The 17,710-nt window shown below is 37.5% G+C and overlaps 1 protein-coding gene across 8 annotated transcripts in view; it reads left to right on the top strand.

The window, feature by feature from the left end:
• Positions 1-17,710, top strand: part of zgc:173742 (DNA topoisomerase I, mitochondrial) — a 55,168-nt gene that overhangs the window by 390 nt on the left and 37,068 nt on the right. Inside the window, exons 1-6 of one of the 8 annotated variants that reach the window (XM_026927579.3) lie at positions 6-311; positions 1,244-1,342; positions 3,162-3,234; positions 11,405-11,457; positions 12,349-12,459; positions 15,787-15,877. In XM_026927579.3, the coding sequence (XP_026783380.2) occupies positions 1,251-1,342; positions 3,162-3,234; positions 11,405-11,457; positions 12,349-12,459; positions 15,787-15,877 (420 nt within the window). In that variant the 5' untranslated portion in view covers positions 6-311; positions 1,244-1,250. Of the gene's footprint in view, positions 1-5; positions 312-381; positions 405-741; positions 978-1,203; positions 1,343-3,161; positions 3,235-11,404; positions 11,458-12,348; positions 12,460-15,786; positions 15,878-17,710 lie in introns of those variants that run through there. The other 7 variants (XM_026927577.3, XM_026927580.3, XM_034305326.2 and 4 more) reach the window with 7 other exon arrangements.

The raw sequence follows: 17,710 nt of genomic DNA, 5'->3' as shown, positions 1-17,710 counted from the left end.
CTGCTGAAGTGAACTAACTAGTTTTGTTTTGTCAAAATACATAAGGCTTTGACCTTGCATTTCCATATCTATCTATCTATCTTATAACACCCAAGGTTGCTTTACAAACAACTAAACACCCCTAAAACCCTTAAAAAGTTAAAATAAAAGAACAATATCGTGTGAAGATGGAAAAAACCCCGAAAATCTTCACATAATAAAGTTTGTCTAATAAGTCCTGTTTGTCAGTGAACCGTCTGTAGTTTACAAAGTCTGCTGCAATCCCACAATCCGTTTCAGCCTCCCTGCTCTCAGCCCGCCGTGTGGAGAAGGTAGCTAAGCTGCTAGCTATAATTTAGACCTGTCTCTGAGTTTCTCTCACCTTTTATACATAATATATTTTCACACACACATATATATCAGTAGTATGTCACAATAATTTTAATTCTAATCTAAACTGCGTTTAAATACAAGTTTTCTTACTATTATTGTTAGCTAACGACAGCATGCGTGCTAGCCACGCTAAGCGCCAATGAGACCTGGATAGTTAGTGTTAATTGAGCTAGCCACATGGCCGGCCATTCTAGTCTTTTATCACTAATAAAATAAATATTAATGCATCCTAAAATCTATACAAGCTTTCTTAGTCAGGAAGGAGAACATGAAGTTAAATTTAAATGTGAATAAAATGGTTTGAGTTATTTAAAAAAGGGGGATAAGAAGAAGAAATTGGACCAGGGATGCACGTGGAATCCTAAACCACTCCGTGTTTTCTAGATAGGCGCACTACATAGTGTATGGACCAGTGGCCTTTACACCATATGTAGTGTACTATGTGTCCTGCGTAGACGCATTTAAGACTCAGCCATGGATTGTTAGTAGACTGCTACAAGGACGTATTAAAAAAAATACAATTATAAAAATAGCTGGTTAAAAAGCTGAATTGGTGCTTAAAGCGAATTGTGTTTTGTACCAGAGGTTCATTTTATCTAGAATAGGTGAAATAACTAATAAAAATGTACACATCTATGCTGAATAAATCACAGAATCAGAGAATGGTGCATTTCATGTGATTAGCCTAATAACACTATGCTTCTTGACTATTGTGTGTTTGATGAATGTTTGTATTTTTATCAGATAGAATAATTGGATCTATTTATGTTCCTTGCTTTTTGCTGTTGGAATTAACACAAAGCTTGTGTGTGTGTGTGTTTTTGAATGCAGTTTTAGTTGTATACCCACTTTATTGATCACCTGTCTCCAGCTTGGCCATGGCTCAAGAGGATAAAGTGGAGAAAGTAAAGGTGAAGAAAGCCAAAGAGGCAGCGCTGAGTGATGACCTTTCCAGCCGAGACGCACACCTGTAAGTACTAATGCTGGTTTAAATGTCCTGTACGCTTTGTTCAGCCACAGCACCATCACTGAACATCAGGACAATCCCTTATACCAGAGTATCGCTGAAGTGAATCTGATTCATCAGAAGGTGTTGATTAATTTTCTATAACAGCAGCTCTGACACTAGTTACGGCTGCAATGCAAATCACAGGGTTATATTAGTTTGCTCGTTCTATTAGGTTATCATTTCTACAGCAACTCTTTCACAAGGATTTAGATTGCAGGTGCTTGACATAATCTAAACCTAATAAATGTATGAAAATGTGTTGTTACTTAATAAAGAAAAACATATAACCATTGATATCCTGAAGCTTTTTGTAAGATAATGTTTATTTCAGGTTTATGGACGGAGTCTCCAGTGTCAGCGAGCTGCAGTGGTTAGTAGGTTTTCCACCATGGGAGAGTCTTCAGGACAGACATCTTTGCACTTTCCGGTTTCCTTGTAACATTACAAGCTGTGTTTTTTTCTTGTTAACTGAAAAAGAAAGAAAAAGAAAGGCTGCAGAGGGAAAGACCATTTATAGCGGCTATAGCATATGTGATTACAGAAATTCACTTGTCTCACTGGATGTTCCACAAAATGAAACAGTTAAAATACAACCTTTCTTTCTTTAATAAATTCAAAATGGTAATTGGAGGCAAATTGCTGTGGTATAAGAGGAATAAAACACTACATTATGTGCTGTTACTGGAAAAAAAAAAAAATCAACTTCAGTGTGATAACATTGACTCTGCTTCACCTCAAGCTGCATCACACCACCATGTCGTTGATTATTTTCCTGTAACAGCATGCTCTGAGGTGTTTTATTGGATACATAATTAACTAATGGATTATATAGATATTCATTGTTCATATAGTGAGAAACACTGAAACAAATACTCATACACTCCTGACTGATCACCAGAGAAGCTCAGACTTGCATTATAGTGGTCATCTATTATTTTTATTTATTTGTTTTTAATTATTAATTTTTTATTTATTTTTTAAATTTTTTTTTAAAATAAAGGTTTCTCTAGATTATGATCAACACAGCTGAACCAGATGGGTTATGGATTGTGTGGGAATTAAGTAAATAAATAAATAAATTTAAAACAAGATCTAAAAAAATATCTGGAACATAATGTCTTCTCAACCTCTAACAGTCCTGTCTATTTTTCTCTGATAGACTTGTCTGACTGATATTCTAAAAAAAAAAAAAAAATGTATTACTATTTTTTGATTCAGCCTCTGTCACGACCATGCAGTTTGTATTGATAGTGTCATATTTGTTATTCAGCTGAAAGTAACTCGGAGTTAATAGCCTCACGAACAACAGCTGAACGTTATCATACACAGCAGTATGTTTTGTGGCAGGAAACGCCTTCCGTGTCAGAGCCAAAGACAGAGACAGATTGCGCTCCTGAATAAATGATTTGCACGAGCAATCGTTAATCTAACCAAGTGTGAAGTGAGTGGGTGGGAGATTGCATTCATTATATGCTGCGTTGTACACTGTCTTTTTTATGAATAAATTAATTTAGCACAAAATCTGAGGCATTATATGGATAGAAAAAAGTGCAGGCAGAATCATCCGTTTGTAATTAATTAATCGGAAAGGGAGAAGAATTGACACCTGTAAGTGACATTAACGCAGCGTCTTGTGTTGAGCTCAGCTGGAATGTTGTCACTTGTCACACACTCCAGTGACAGAGAAAATACAGCGTATCGTATCACCTCTGCTTTTTTTTTTTTTTTCCCCCATCTTTTTTGCATCCAAACTTGTGTGTTTCTCTATTTATTTGCATAGGAAAATCAAGAAGGTGAAGGCCAAATCCACTGAGAAATCCCAACGGGGACAGAAGGGCACAAAGCAGCATGAGGTACTTGTCACAGTCACCAACTGTTTCCTCAGCTCTGACCTCTGGGAGGTTTACCCAGAGTTCAGCTCAATTAAATGTTTCAAACAACTTGTAAAAGGAATCGCTGTTTAATGAATGCATCCACATTAGGCTTGTTTCTTTGGTGTTCGAGACACAAACGCTACAGACCACTATACAGAAAACTAATTAGTTAAACACAGATAGTGTGGCCTTGATCTATACAAGTAATTTAGGAGCTGTCAGTAAAAGCAGTGCAGCTTTGCCATCATGCAGCAGTCCTCTTATGTAGATGTATCCTGCTAGCTAGTTATTTTTGACATTGGAACACGGCACTGTTTGGCAAACAACCCGGCCTCGTGATCACAGTGACGCAGTCTGTGTGCTCCAGTGTTGGGTTTCTGCTTAATGAGTCTAAGTCAGCTGCCTCTCAGTGGTCTACCTGTAAGCTGTCCTTTCAAGTTAGATTAATGTACCATCCAGCGTCTTATCTGTGCAGCAGGATTCGGTTTTCTTTGCTCGCCCCACTTTTTCATGCTTGATTTAAGCTGGCCCCTGCTGAGTTAAGACTCGGTCTTCAGTTTATGGAAGGTTACTAAAGAAACCCTGGGGTGTTTAGATTTTATGTTTCATCTAGGTTTGGTAGAAAATGAGCAAGTGGAATTATTTGAAGAGCGTTGTTATGATGAACAGTCTTTCAGCTGTAAAGCACAGAGGTGATGTCAGAGCGAATCTAATGGAAGGGGCAATAGGCTTCCTGCAGGGGACAAAGAATGTTGTTTAACACCTCAGTGAAGTAAAAGTAGCAGTTTCAGCTTACTTGCTCTCTATAGTTCTTTCAATATTTCCATAACTAGCTGTTAGTTTGAAACTTGTACACTTTCTTCAGCCGTAGAAGTAACAGTAAACATCCAGACAATCCCTGAATTAACTAACAGATTGTATGTGCCTTCACTGTTCAGCAAGAAACATGTTAAAATAAAATAAAATAATGTGCATGCACTTTGCAGTGGGATCTGAGTGACATCCACTGAAGCACAGACTTACATTACGGATGCCATCTTTAAAAAACATAAAAAAAAAAAATTAAAAAATCCAACTGGACCAGATGGATAGTGGCTTGGATAGGATTTTTTTTTTTACATAAATAAAACTTGTGTTTTTTAGATTTTCTGTTTCAGATACTGTAGGTTTTGTGGAAAGTGAGAAAATGGAAATGTGTTGTTTTGATGGACAATCTTTCAGATGTAAACCATAGAGGTGCTGTCAGAACAAATGTAATGGAAGGGGCATTAGGCTTCTTGCTAGGTGGCCAAGAATGGTGTTTAACACATCAGTCAGTGAAATAAAAGTGTTTAAAACCATTTCAGCTTACTCACGCTCCACAGTTCTTCATGTGGCTTTGAGTAAAGGACAAAATTATCACACCTACTCACTTTAGGTGTGTTTTTTTTGTTTAAGTCTCATGTATTTTAAATAACATTCTATGTATTTCATTATCCGATCTGAACTGGGTTCTCTGGCCTTTCTTTTAAGTAACTAGCATAACATTTACCGGGTAGCTTATATGGGTGTAACATATCGTATTGTCGGATATGAGGTTCTTGATTTAATACATCTGCATATCGAAACCACACTTCCACCTCTGAAAAAGTAGCTTCCTCTTTTATCTTGAATCAGGAGAGGTTACAAGGGTTAAAAAAAAAACAAAAAAACATGCTTCTCTTAAGCCGGCTGCTTAAACAAGCTTATAAGCTTCTACTAATAACACACACACACACACACACACACACACACACACACACACACACACACATGCACAGAGAAAGATGTCTGTGCTTCATTCAGGCAGATACAGTCTACTTTAAATAAATAACCATGGCAGTTTGGAAGTTTATATACTCTACCGAGTTAAGAGGAAAACGCAGTATTCAAAAACACATTTGAGTTACTGAGAGCTGCGTGACTTTTACAGCACAACTAGCTAACATCAGAATCGGAACTAAAGCGCTCCATGCTTCAGACACATTTCTTTCAGTCACACAAGCAGGGTTGTTTTTTCACTCTACTCTGGGCCAGTTTTGAAACTACAAATCAGAAAAAAGAAAAATGTGTCTTCTTTTTCCTATGGTGAAGATTCTGGGCTGGTTTCAGGTCTTTTTGTGCAGTTTTGGAGATGTAGTTGTGATGTAGGGACATTTTAATGCACAGCTTTATTTTGCTGTATGCTGCTAATATGGCTGGGTGATATGGACAAAATCTTATATTAGAGTATGAATAATTTCATATCTTAAAATATATGTATCATGATATATTACATTTTCTTTAAAATTGATGAAAAAATTGTCTATATAAAATAACTGCATGCATTCAGGACCTTACCTTACAAATGACTGTTTTCTGGTCAGTGTCTGATTTGTTATATCCAAACCATGTTGAAAACGACAGAAGTACCGCCCTATTTAGGTACAAGTTCTTCATCTTTTAGCTTTGCAGATGCCTGTTCTATGTTGGAGTGTTGTGGGGAGTTTCACTTTTTTTCACATTTGTTTTTGTTACAGCATGCCGCTAGTAGCTCCTAGCTCCAACCTTAGTGACATAAATCGGCTGCACAAAAGTGGCTTTTGTGACATGTATGATGTAGGAAAATATCGATCAATAGACGTTCTACGATGTGTATCGCTTAGCACTACGGCTAAGAGTTTGTCATTAAGTTTCAATGATTGTACTAGTTTTTACTAGATGAAAATGGAAACATAAGGCACATATTCACACAATACTTATTTTTGCTGTATTGCAAATGTGTCATATTGAGACACCACCGTATTGTATCGGATCTAATTTGAAGTTTGTGTATTGTTACAACCCTAATAGTTTCCCATCATTTGGTAAGCGGTACCAGAATTTCGAACCTAACAGCTCTGAGTATAATATCTATCAGATTTCCAGGGTGGCTCACAGTAGCTCTGGACTATTATGTGCACTATGTACGCAAGGGCTCTTCAATATTATTAGCAAAGTGCGCATGGGTGCAGGTTTTCTTTCCAGCCAGTCACCTGATTCCAATTGCTTAATGACTTGATCTTGGTCTTCAGTGCGTTACTTAACTGGTGATTTCACTAGTTCACTAGTTCAGTTCCTGGAGTAATTTTTCTCCCCAGTACATATGGATAAACTGGGAACGAATAGTGTTCTGCGAAGATGCTTTCAGCTGGCACCTTTATTTGTCCAAAATAATAAATGGAAGTGCATTTATCGTAGTCATAGATCGGAAATTACAAGTTACGACCTCTAGTCTATTGCGGTATTATTTCATCAGGGAGCACTGCTCCCATTTCAGAAAGCTAACGGCTTTAACCAGCGCTAGCTAGTCATTTCATGCCAGTCAACATTTCTCTTTGCCATTTTTGAATCTTTACTTTGCACTTTCTCAGCTGTCTGTCCATCATTGTCTAGCGCTAATCCACACAAATGGAAAATTCAGTCATAAGACTCTGAGTGGTACTGAGTGGTATTGTCCTAGTGGTGGCCTGCTACACGGGGTGTACTAAAGCATGCATGAGAGGGAAAAAAAACAAACCTGCCGGTCCACAAAGAGGAAAAAGGAACAACCCACCAGGAAAATGATCCAAAGTTTCCGATGACCAGTTTGCCCCTGGCAGCATGACAAGAACTATTTTTTGCTGATATTAGAGTAACCTAACAAGAAAGGGTTCGCACAAACTTTCATACAATATGTTGGACCTAAATCACTTGTGCATATAATACACATTTGTCATCTGAGTGACACTAATGATTTAATGCCATCATTAACTAAACTGCCTACAGCCAGGAAAGTTCCTCGCATCATAGATATAGAGCTGTCAATCATCTATAAATAATAATAAATTATTATAACAGCTTTCATCACTCTTAATTGTTTTCCTTTTATTACAAATTAGAGCTATAAGCAGAAGAGTTTTCCCAAAGAATACTCTCATTATCTCAGCTGGCTTGTGGAAATGAGCTTCATTGCCATGAACTTGTGCGTCAGTGCTTGTTGTCTGTATTGTGAATCCATTTCTAATGGCAAAGAAACGTCCCCGATATTTTCGATTGATAAGATTAACGATAAATGTGAACGCCAGGTTTAAATATGAGACAAAAGCTAAGCTATTCCCTTAAAATAAATGGAAAAGGAGCACAAAAATTTACCAACCGCTGGTTGATCTTGTTACTAGATAATTGTAGAACCCCGATGTGTGAGAGTGTGGAGGAAGACTCGGGAGACAAGTAGTAGCTCCACCAACTATATCGAACTCTCTCTCTCTGGTTATGGCATTTACTGAATGCACGGAGAGACACAGATAAGTAGACTGGTGGTAATAATACACAGGTGAGAATCATCACACGTTACCTGCCACTTGACGCACCTCCTCTCTTCCCACCGCTGATGCTCGACCACGCCCCCGCTGCTGTTTATTACTTTTGTGATTTTTTTGAATGAAAATTGATTGCATAACATTATTTGAATAAAAACAATTCTCTCAGAATCATTTCTCAAACTCCAAATTTAGAGTGTTTGGAGCTGTGGATATTTTACATGGTGGATCTTACTATAATAATAATAAGATGAAGAAGAATATGAAAAAGTAGATCTCTTATCACACAGAAGTGTGAGCACACCTGCTATAATGGCTACGTCCAGCATGATGATGTGCCATGTTACAAATCACAAGTCAAACTGGTTCATGACCATGAGTTCAGTGGACTTCAGTTGCCACCTGAGTCAAATATAATTCATTTCAAAGCCATTTCAACATGGACCAGAATCTCAAAGAAATGTTTCCAGCATTCATGTTTCAAAGAATTGAGGCTGTTCTGAGAGCAAAATGAGTTCCACCCAGTATTATGGTGTTCCCAATAAAGTGGCCGGTGAGTGATTGTAGAGTAGAGCAGACTGGCATCTTGAAGGAGCACTGCCCTCCAGAGTTACAAGTTTTTGCTACTCCAAACACACCTGATCCAGCTCATGAGCTAATAATCAAGCCCTCCATATGGCTGCTCAGGTGCGTTTGGAGCAGTGGAGCTGAGAAAGCCTGCAGCCAGTAATCTCACTTTGATCTATGACATTGTGCACAAACCAAGGAAAGAGCTCTGTACGCTGGCTGAAATAAAAAATATCATTTTCTGTAGTTCATCTTATGACCCCTCTAGTTTCATGTGCTGTTAGAGGTTGTACATTTTGGTGATCATAAACTCCACACACGCACAAAAAATATTTCCCACTTGCAGAGATGTTTTAAATTTTCTTGATCTGTTTTTTTCCATGCTTACACATTACAGTGTATGTTGATAAAGTTGTGTCCAATTTTCATATGAAAAAACAAGTGTAGCAATACAGAAAAGAAAGAATATGAAACCAAAGGCAGGCAGGAGTAAGAGAGAATAATCATGTAGTTAGTTATTACTTGGTAACTTGATTAATGAGTGGCAGGCAACTTAATATCCCTTGTTATATAGTGCAAAACGGGGTCTCATGATTTATGAAAGGTCTTGGTAGGGCCCCTGATTTAATTTTATTTCTAATTTAAAAAATCTTCATGTAAATCTTCAATCCAGCGGGCAAAGGTGGATGTCCTTCCATTTCTATAAAATTAAACTCATCGCAAGCAAAACTACATAGTTGCTTTCTGTCCCTGACAGATGGACCGCATTTGAAAGAAATCATTTTCCTTTGGATATAATAAATACTGAAGCAAATATGTTAGTGTAGTTGGTGTAAATGTTCTTTTAAGGCTAAATTCACACTTTTATTCACACTTTTGGTTATTTATTTATTTGTTTGTTTGTTTGTTTGTTTGTTTAGCGGAAAAAAAGACATTCGGAGTGCCTTTTGGGCTGATATGAAAGAAAAAGTTGCTCACTCAACACACGCACTGTAAACACACATACCAGCTCTAGCTAGTATCTGATAACTAACTACCCTCTAGATTCGATTTATTATTATAATTCATAAATTTTAGATAATGATTGGTGATGAGGAACGTGGTTTGACTTCACTAAAGCTTTGAAGGAACAAAATGAAGAGAATTTGAGCTGCTTGTGTGACACAGTTCAAGCATTGTGTATAAGTCAGTATCCGAAAACTAGCCAAGTTGTTATTTTTAGTCACATTGCAACGCTAGAATGTTTCATTAAGCCATTCATGCATCTTCAGTAACTGCTTTATCCTGGTCAGGGTCGCAGGGGATCCAGAGCCTATCCAGGGAACACTGGATGCAAGGATGCAAACACACATTCACACCTAAGAGCAATTTAGTGTAGCCAGTTTGCTAATGGCATGTGTTTGTGAGGTGAGAGGAAACCAGGGAACCCAGAAGAAACCCCGGTGTACATAAACAGAAACTCCAAACAGACAGTAATCCGAGCTCAGGACCAAACTTTGGAGACCCTGGAACCATGATGCATTTTTTTGTGACAAATAAAAATTGCTAACGGCAGCGCTTTGTGATTAAATTCTGATGTTTCCCATAAGATTACATGTAAAATGTTCACTGGTGGTTGAGAAGAAAAATGCCACGTGTTAACACCCTAACTCTGTATACTGTAAACCTATGCATTTCTTGTGAACAGAAATACAGAGTAGTTTTTTACCACAGATGTTTGCACTGACTGGGGGTACAGTAGAGCCCCAAAGCTTGCATACACCTGTGCTAAAGACATTCATGCTCGAATATTCACAACTCCACACAGTTCATGTTACCCTACATTTCCTGTCAGTTAGGGTATCTACTTTATTTCTTTATTTCAGTTAGGGTATCTACTTTATTTCTTTATTTCAGTTAGGGTATCTACTTTATTTCTTTATTTCAGTTAGGGTATTCTACTTTATTTCTTTATTTCAGTTAGGATATTTTGCTCCGTTACTTTATTAAGAGCTCTTTTCAAAATAATATCTAAATAATATTTTTCCAACTTTTATTTACTGTGTCAGATTTTCATTAGGTCAAAATTTTACATACACTTTGTTAGTATTTGGTAGAATTGCCTTTTAATCACTTAGCTTGAATCTTCTTGAAGCCTTCCACAAGCTACTCACAATACGTTGCTGGAATTTTTGCCCATTCCTCCTGACAGAACTGGTGTAACTCAGTCAAGTTTCTTGCTCAGACATGCTTTTTCAGTTTAGTCTACAGATGTTCTGTAGGGTCATGGCTTTGTGATGGCCACTCCAACACTGTAACTCTGTTGTCTTTAAACCGTTTTCTTACATTATTTTGTGACCAAGTTTTAACATTCTCTCTGATGCCTTGAGGTGTTGTTTCAGTATTTTAGATAATCCATCTTCATGATGCCATCTATTTCCTGAAGTGCACCAGTCCCTTTTCCAGCAAAACACCTCCAAAACACAATGCTGCCACCCCCATGCTTCAGAGTTCAAATCCCATTCAATTTCTGTTTCATCTGACCAGAGAACCCTCTTCCAAAAAGGTTAAGCTCTTTTACAGCCACAGGTGCACTCCCACTTACCTAATTTTCCAGTCAGAAGCCTCTAAATGTCATTACATCAATTTTTGGAATCTTCCAGTCTGTTTATATAAGCTTAGTGTATATAAAATTTGATCAACTGGAATTCTAACACAGTGATTATCAGAAAGACATCAGTATCAAAATAAATCTGTCCTTAATCTGTATGTAAAGTTTTGGCCTGTTTTTAGATTTTTTTTGTAGCTCCTAACTTAAACATAGTGGCCATTTACATATAATATATATTCTATGATTCAGCTTAAATTCAGCTGTTGTAGCCAGCAGCATTGCCAGCTCACAGCTCCAGGGTGCCTGGTTTGATTCTGAGCTCGGGTTACTGTCTGTGCAGATGTTGTCCATGTGGGTTTACTCTGGGTTCTCTGGTGTCCTTCCGCCTCACAAAAACATGCATGTAGGTGGATTGGCTATCCTAAATTGCCCATAGGTGTGAGCAAGTGGGTAACTGTCTGTTCATTTTCTCCATCAGACAGAACAAAACTTTGAGAGACGTGTATTGTCTTAGAAGCATGTTCTTCGAGCTTGTTATTTCAAACATTTCAAGTATTTTAATTTTATTATTGTATCTGCAGTTGTTTTTGCTTGATTGAGTATTATTTTAACTTGTCTGTTTTTTTTTTTTTTTTCCCCCTTCATTCCATTTCAGGTCAAGAGTCCTAAAAAGGAGAGTACAGACTTTGAAATAGCTGATGATAAAAGGTAATGATTTTTTCCCCTCTCTGTTCATATTACTGTGTTATGTCTGAATGGCATTAAATTTTTCCCCCATTATTTTTGTTCGTACCGAACTAGACGCGTCTTGCTCCAGGCTTGATCCACAGCATGTGCACTTAGAATCCGTTCCTGATTAAAATGCGGTCACACTTTCTGCCCTTGAGCTTGATGCAAATTAATTCTGGTGATTTGGACGTCTACGGTTGTGGACAGTCTCCATACTGTTTTTTTTAACTGTCTTTCAGGAAATTAATTTCTTCATCGTTCTGCAGCGTGGCAGAAATAACTAAACACCATAATACTCTATTTTTAGGAGGTAGGGGTCGGGGGTGGTGACATGCATCACAGAAAGAATTCTCTCCATCTTTCTTGCACTTTCTTTCGCACACTCGCTGTCTGCTGTGACAGTGATGGAACGTTTCTTTAATCACAGATTGACACAATCAGAGCAGAATTTATGTAACTCAGACCCCGTTGGTAATTGGCAGAGGAAGGCTGATTTTTCAGGGATGAGGTCAAGTATTAAGATGATGAAGCACTGAGTAGTTCTCTGTAGAAGGAGATCTGGAATAGAGTAGCAGGTCACTGTTATGGTAAATATAATTAATTTATTTGATTTAGTCACCTCCCCCTTTCATCAAAGCATGGCACATTGCAATATCAGCTTGCTTTTCTATAATTATTCTAGCATTTAATTGCTGTAATTATATAATTATCAGTGCCAATTAAGCAATATTGTCTAATGGCAGTAATTATGTTCTTGCTATTAGACAATGATTGGTTGTCTTTTAGATTTTCCAAACCTAATGAACCCCTAATAAGTATTTTCTGCTTAATCTTTCCCCACTCCTTTCTGTCTGTCTCTCTTTTTGGCAGGTTTAAGGAGGAGGCAAATGATGGTGACTTTATGCCAGAAGAGAAAGGGAAGAAAAGGAAAAGAAAGCTGGAGTCAGTTGATGGTTTTTCTAGCTCCACTGCACTTTCTGTGTAAGTGATAAATCCTTTGAATAACTAAAATGAGCCTGACACACACAGCATGACAGTAGCTATACCTTGACAGAAAGAAAAACGGTTGCTCATACATTACTGTTTTAAATGTAAAAGTAGGACAGATTTAACATCAGAGTGATCTATTCCCAAGTTATTTGTCACATGCACAGAGAAGCAGGTTCTCTGTGAAATTCTTACTTTGCATGTTCTTCCCTTGGCACCATACTTAAAGATAAGATGATGGAAAAAATATTTTGCATTCTTTTAATTTTTTTTTTCCCTTGTGTCAAAACTGGTTCTAACAGCCATTAAAAGTTAAAATGAGTGAATCTGAAGTTTTGAATTTAACACATTATTTGACTTAAAGCTTAGCAAACTGAAATAGGACTTAAAAAAATGTGCCTAATTAATATTTTTTCCATCATCTGGACATTAGGGGTTTACTGAAAACACTGACCATTCCTCAACCTCAGCTGCATTACTCGAGTTTAGAGGTGGTCTCAGGTAGAGATGTTCGCAGGACTTGATTGCCGGTATGGGCACAAGGCACAGGGTGCCCTGGGCCCTGTTCCTGGACAGGGTGCCAACCCATCGCACACACACTCATACACCCATTCACTCTCCATGGACAGTTTGGAAACGCATGTCGTTGGACTGGGGGAGGAAACCGGAGTACCCGGAGGAAACCCCCGAAGCATGGGGAGAACATGCATACTCTGCGTACACACGATGGAGGTGGGATTCAAACCACCAACCCCAGAGGTGTGAGGCAACAGCAACCACTAAGCCACCGTGCCCGCAGTACATATTTAATTAGGATTATTTTTTATGTATAGTTATATTTTGTCTGTTTATTAGATCCATAGAACTTTCCAGAACACATTAGGACCATTATTTATAGGCTGACTTGTTCTTGAGTTCTTGAGGTTTGGATTAAACCCATTTAATTCAAATGACCATTCAAACTGGCTGCTAATAACTTTAAGAACTCGAAAAGAACTACAGTCAATTTGACAGTATGCATGTTGTGATTCCACCACTGTAACTTTAAAAAAAAAAAAAAATCACAGAAATCTCAGATCAAGTCTAACTTGAGTCCAGGACTTGAGCACATCACCACTGATCCAAAGACTCTTCATTAGATCTGATATAATCTTTAATGTTTAGGTAGATTGCTATGGAGAGGAAAACGGTGTATGACATGCGGCACTTCACGTAATTTCACATAATTGTAACAGAATCGAGGAAGCACTTATCAGCTACTCTTGCTTTAAGAGTGATTAGACTATATAATATTGATATTGTGATAAATTATCACAATATCCTTGCATTTCTGAGAGTGTATTTATCGAAAGCTACTCACAGTAACAGGTAGCTGATTAAATATTATATAAAATATTTTTAACTAAACATTTGCCCCCTCATTTTCTCTCAGTTATTTATTTCTTTATTTATTTTTATTTTTTGTCAAACTAATATTGTGTAATCTGTGAATATCAAATATCATAACATTTTGGCCATACTGCCCACCTTTATAGGCCTGTGCATTTTTAGTAAGCATTTCTTCCCAACAGCATTGTTGTTTATTTAGTTTTTCTGCATCAGTAGTAAATGTTCTGCTTTACGCTAGTCTGCAGTTAATCCTGTTTACCTCCTGCAGCTTGTGTAGCGACAGTGTAGCCGAGTTAAATCAGCCTGTTCAGTACACAGGAAGCCCCGCTTAACCTGCTTGTTTCCACGGTGTTGCATCTGAATGTGTGAGCGTGAGCAAGCAGTCAACCGGTGCAGTGAATCTGCTTAGAAATACAGTTGTGGAGCCTTGTTTAGAAAAATCACTCAGCCTGACATCAGTGTGTAGCTGCTCTTCGTGTTCTGGTTGACATGGACTTACTTGGAGCGTACTGAAAGTGCCGCATGTCATTCAATTAATAGTTTTGTCTTGTGATGTTGCTGTGAGATTTCGGTAAAAGAATGGCAGCGTTGTTTAGTAAAAGTGCCATTCTATTCACGTCAAATTGCCTATTGTCAGCTGAGAATAACCTCAGAAGGAGGTCTGTGATTACAGAGACAGCTGGCCTCAGAAATCAAGTACTGGAAGTCTCATGTAACAGTCTTCTCAGCTTCTTGTATTTGTGTAATGTCAGGAGCGGACAAATTGGTAGCCTAGGCACCTGGGACAAGCACATTTTGTGTCTGGGTTATTAGTTTTTTTATTCGTAGCCCAGAAGACAAATAGATTCAATAAAGGAAGTAAAAAAAACCCTACTCCATGCTGACTTTTGCAAAACCAAAAGTCATCATTTGGTATGTACAGTATGTTTAAACAGTGTGATAACCTAGTCGAAAAATATGACCGTAATAATCGTCCACTTAAAATCACAAGCTGGTAGTGAAAATGAAAGGAAAAGTTATTACAAAAACATTGTACTAAAATCTCTTAGAATATCCATGTGTGTGTCCCCGCGCGTGTGTGTGTGTGTATATGTATATATGTGTGTGTGTATGTGTATATATATATATATATATATATATATATATATATATATATATATATATATATATATATATATATATATATATATATATATATAACAAAGGAAACAAAAAAGTCAAATCCATTTCTGGATTTCACAATCGATCTCTGTGAGGAGAAGCGGTATGCATTTTATGTATTTATTTTGAAAAAGTCAGCGGTGAGGTAACTGTCTGATTATGCACTGTGACACTGTAACAACCCTAGCTGTAACTGTTGCGTGTACTTCTGAGCCCACTGTCAGCCAAGGTGCCATCTGGAAGCGATTTTATTTTATTTATTTATTTTTTTAATGCATATTATTTAGCACGAACGGATGACAAACAGTCTTTTCAGAACCAGTAAGAGTTATGTGATGAAACCAAGCAAAAATAAAGTGCAGTGCAAAGCTGTCATATAAGTCAACTGCTAGCACGACATGCAGTCCCCTCATGGTTTAACATACCGAGAGAAAATAAAGGCACCAACCTGGCTGCGCAGTGCGAAAAGAGAACAGCGCAGCAGATATCGAAAACCTTCGGCAACGACTTGCTTGACATTTTGTCAGTGACAAACACAAAGTGCTACGTTAGAAACTTTGTTAGAGGAGGACAATAATATGTCTACCCAGAGCCCCATGTCCTCTCTCCAGGGATAGAGTTTGTTTTTTGTTTAGTCTAGATTTAAGTTACTAGATAAATTAACTTAACTTAGGCTAGCTGAAGAATGTATGATTTGTCCACATTATCAGGTTACTTTATATTACCTATGTATGGTGTTGTGTTAATTAAGTTGCCTTACTTACTGTCCAGCAGGCCTAAGAAGAAGAAAAAAGTCCCGCAGGATGGAGAAGGAAGCTCTGGTCCAGAGAAAAAGAAGAGAAAGTCGGAAGCAAAAAATAAGGTAGACTTCACCACTTAACAAGATAGCTTGTGTGCTAGACATAGAGACGTGGCCATGAAATACTGAGCTGCTGTTAATAGACTTAAGAAAACAATCCATAAAGATTATACCATCTCAAGTCTCTCGTTGTGGAGCCCCACAGTGTGTAAGTGATTTAGTCAGTCAGGCTAATGAGTGTCTAGAATTGATTTGTGCGAGGGTTTTGTCCAGTTCTTTTTCAAATTATTTCATTGACGGACATTCTGCAGACCGTTTTACAGGAAGGGCCAATTTGATGAACAAATTAAATGGTCATTAAACATATGATTGAAGCTGGAGCACAATGCATAGTCTATTTAACAAAAAAAAAAAAAAAAAAAAAACTAGAAATGCCCCTCCCCTAGAGTTTGACTTTATTAAAGACCTGCATTGACTCTGACACTTTTCCAGTGACTGAAGACTAATAAAGGGCTATGGTCGATTTCCTGTGCAGAAGTAGGGTCATACGCAAACACCCGCAAGTGCGCTATCCTCATCTGTCCTCACAGGCTACAGTTTGAACACATTCAATGAATATTCAGACAAGTAGATGATTCTCGAAGGATTATAAATAGCAGAACAGCACTTCACACGTGATACACACAGTGAGGGGGGAATAAGTATTCAGACTCTTTTGATTTTGTTATTTAATATACATCCAGTGAATGACTTTATACTTATAAATATCAACCAAAAGTATGTGTTCATAAGCATAAACAAAGATAAACAATGTTTAAAATGTTTAAATTGATACAGGGGAAAAGTATTCAGACACCACAAATTAACAAAGTTAGTACTTTGAGGAAATTACAGCTTCGAGTTGTCTATGGTGAACACTAATTAGCTTTCCGTGGCACTATGGTTTAGTTTTTGGCCCATTTGTCTCCGCAAATTGTCTTATAACCCCCAAGGTTACAAGGGTCCCTTTTATGCACTCGCAATTAAAAATTCTTCCATGAAGTGTATATCGGATTGAAGTCAGGAGATCTGATTAGTGCAGATTTTAGACATGTCTCTCTGTGCCTCTTTTTACTGCGCGAGGTGAAGGAACGGAGATGACTGTGGTTCAGTTCATTACTTATTGTTCTCTCTGTAACTGTTGTTCCTGCTGCTTTCAGGCCGTCTTGCCACTCTTTTCAAGTGACTGCTGGTTTCTCTCATACCTTCCTTATCATTAGTCTGAGAGTGCATTGTGAAATCTCTCGTGGCGCATCTGTCAGAGGACGATTTGTTCCGTGAACTTTCCATTTTCATATTATCGATCCAATTTTACTGGCAGAGAGGCTTAAGCTGTTTGCTATGGCTCTGTAGCTTTTCCACTTTTGTTTTTCAATATAGTATCTGTCTCCTTTTTTCCTAGCTATTTTATTTTTTAAGCATATTTGTTTATGCTTACGAAATACATCTTTTTTTGTTCATATTTATTATTATTATATTATTATTTATTATTTACAAAGTCTAAAGATAAAGTGTGTAAATTTGAAGTGGATACATGCACTGGAAATATAGTAAATAACAAAAACAGTAGTGTGTGTGGTACTGATTTGAAGCATCAGATCATTGCAGAAGGAGCACATTTTCTGCTTCCTGTCTGAGGCAGGGGTAATGAAGTGTTCTCGACTCCTCCTCTGTCTAACTGTACCACTCTGCTGCTGTCCTCCTTTTCCTTTTGGTTAGTTTGATTGGTTTGTTGAATGAGAAACACATCTGACAATATATGTAAATTATTTCTTCTTTCCATTATAGTTGGCAAGTAATTCAATATTCAAAGTTCACATATTTGTACAGATACTTGAAAAATATTGCAGATTCTCC

The sequence above is a fragment of the Pangasianodon hypophthalmus genome, chromosome 6, assembly GCF_027358585.1.
Source record: "Pangasianodon hypophthalmus isolate fPanHyp1 chromosome 6, fPanHyp1.pri, whole genome shotgun sequence".
In the NCBI taxonomy this organism is placed as follows: domain Eukaryota; kingdom Metazoa; phylum Chordata; class Actinopteri; order Siluriformes; family Pangasiidae; genus Pangasianodon; species Pangasianodon hypophthalmus.
Note: the sequence above shows the minus strand (reverse complement) of the source record. Positions and strands in the feature narration are given on the sequence as shown.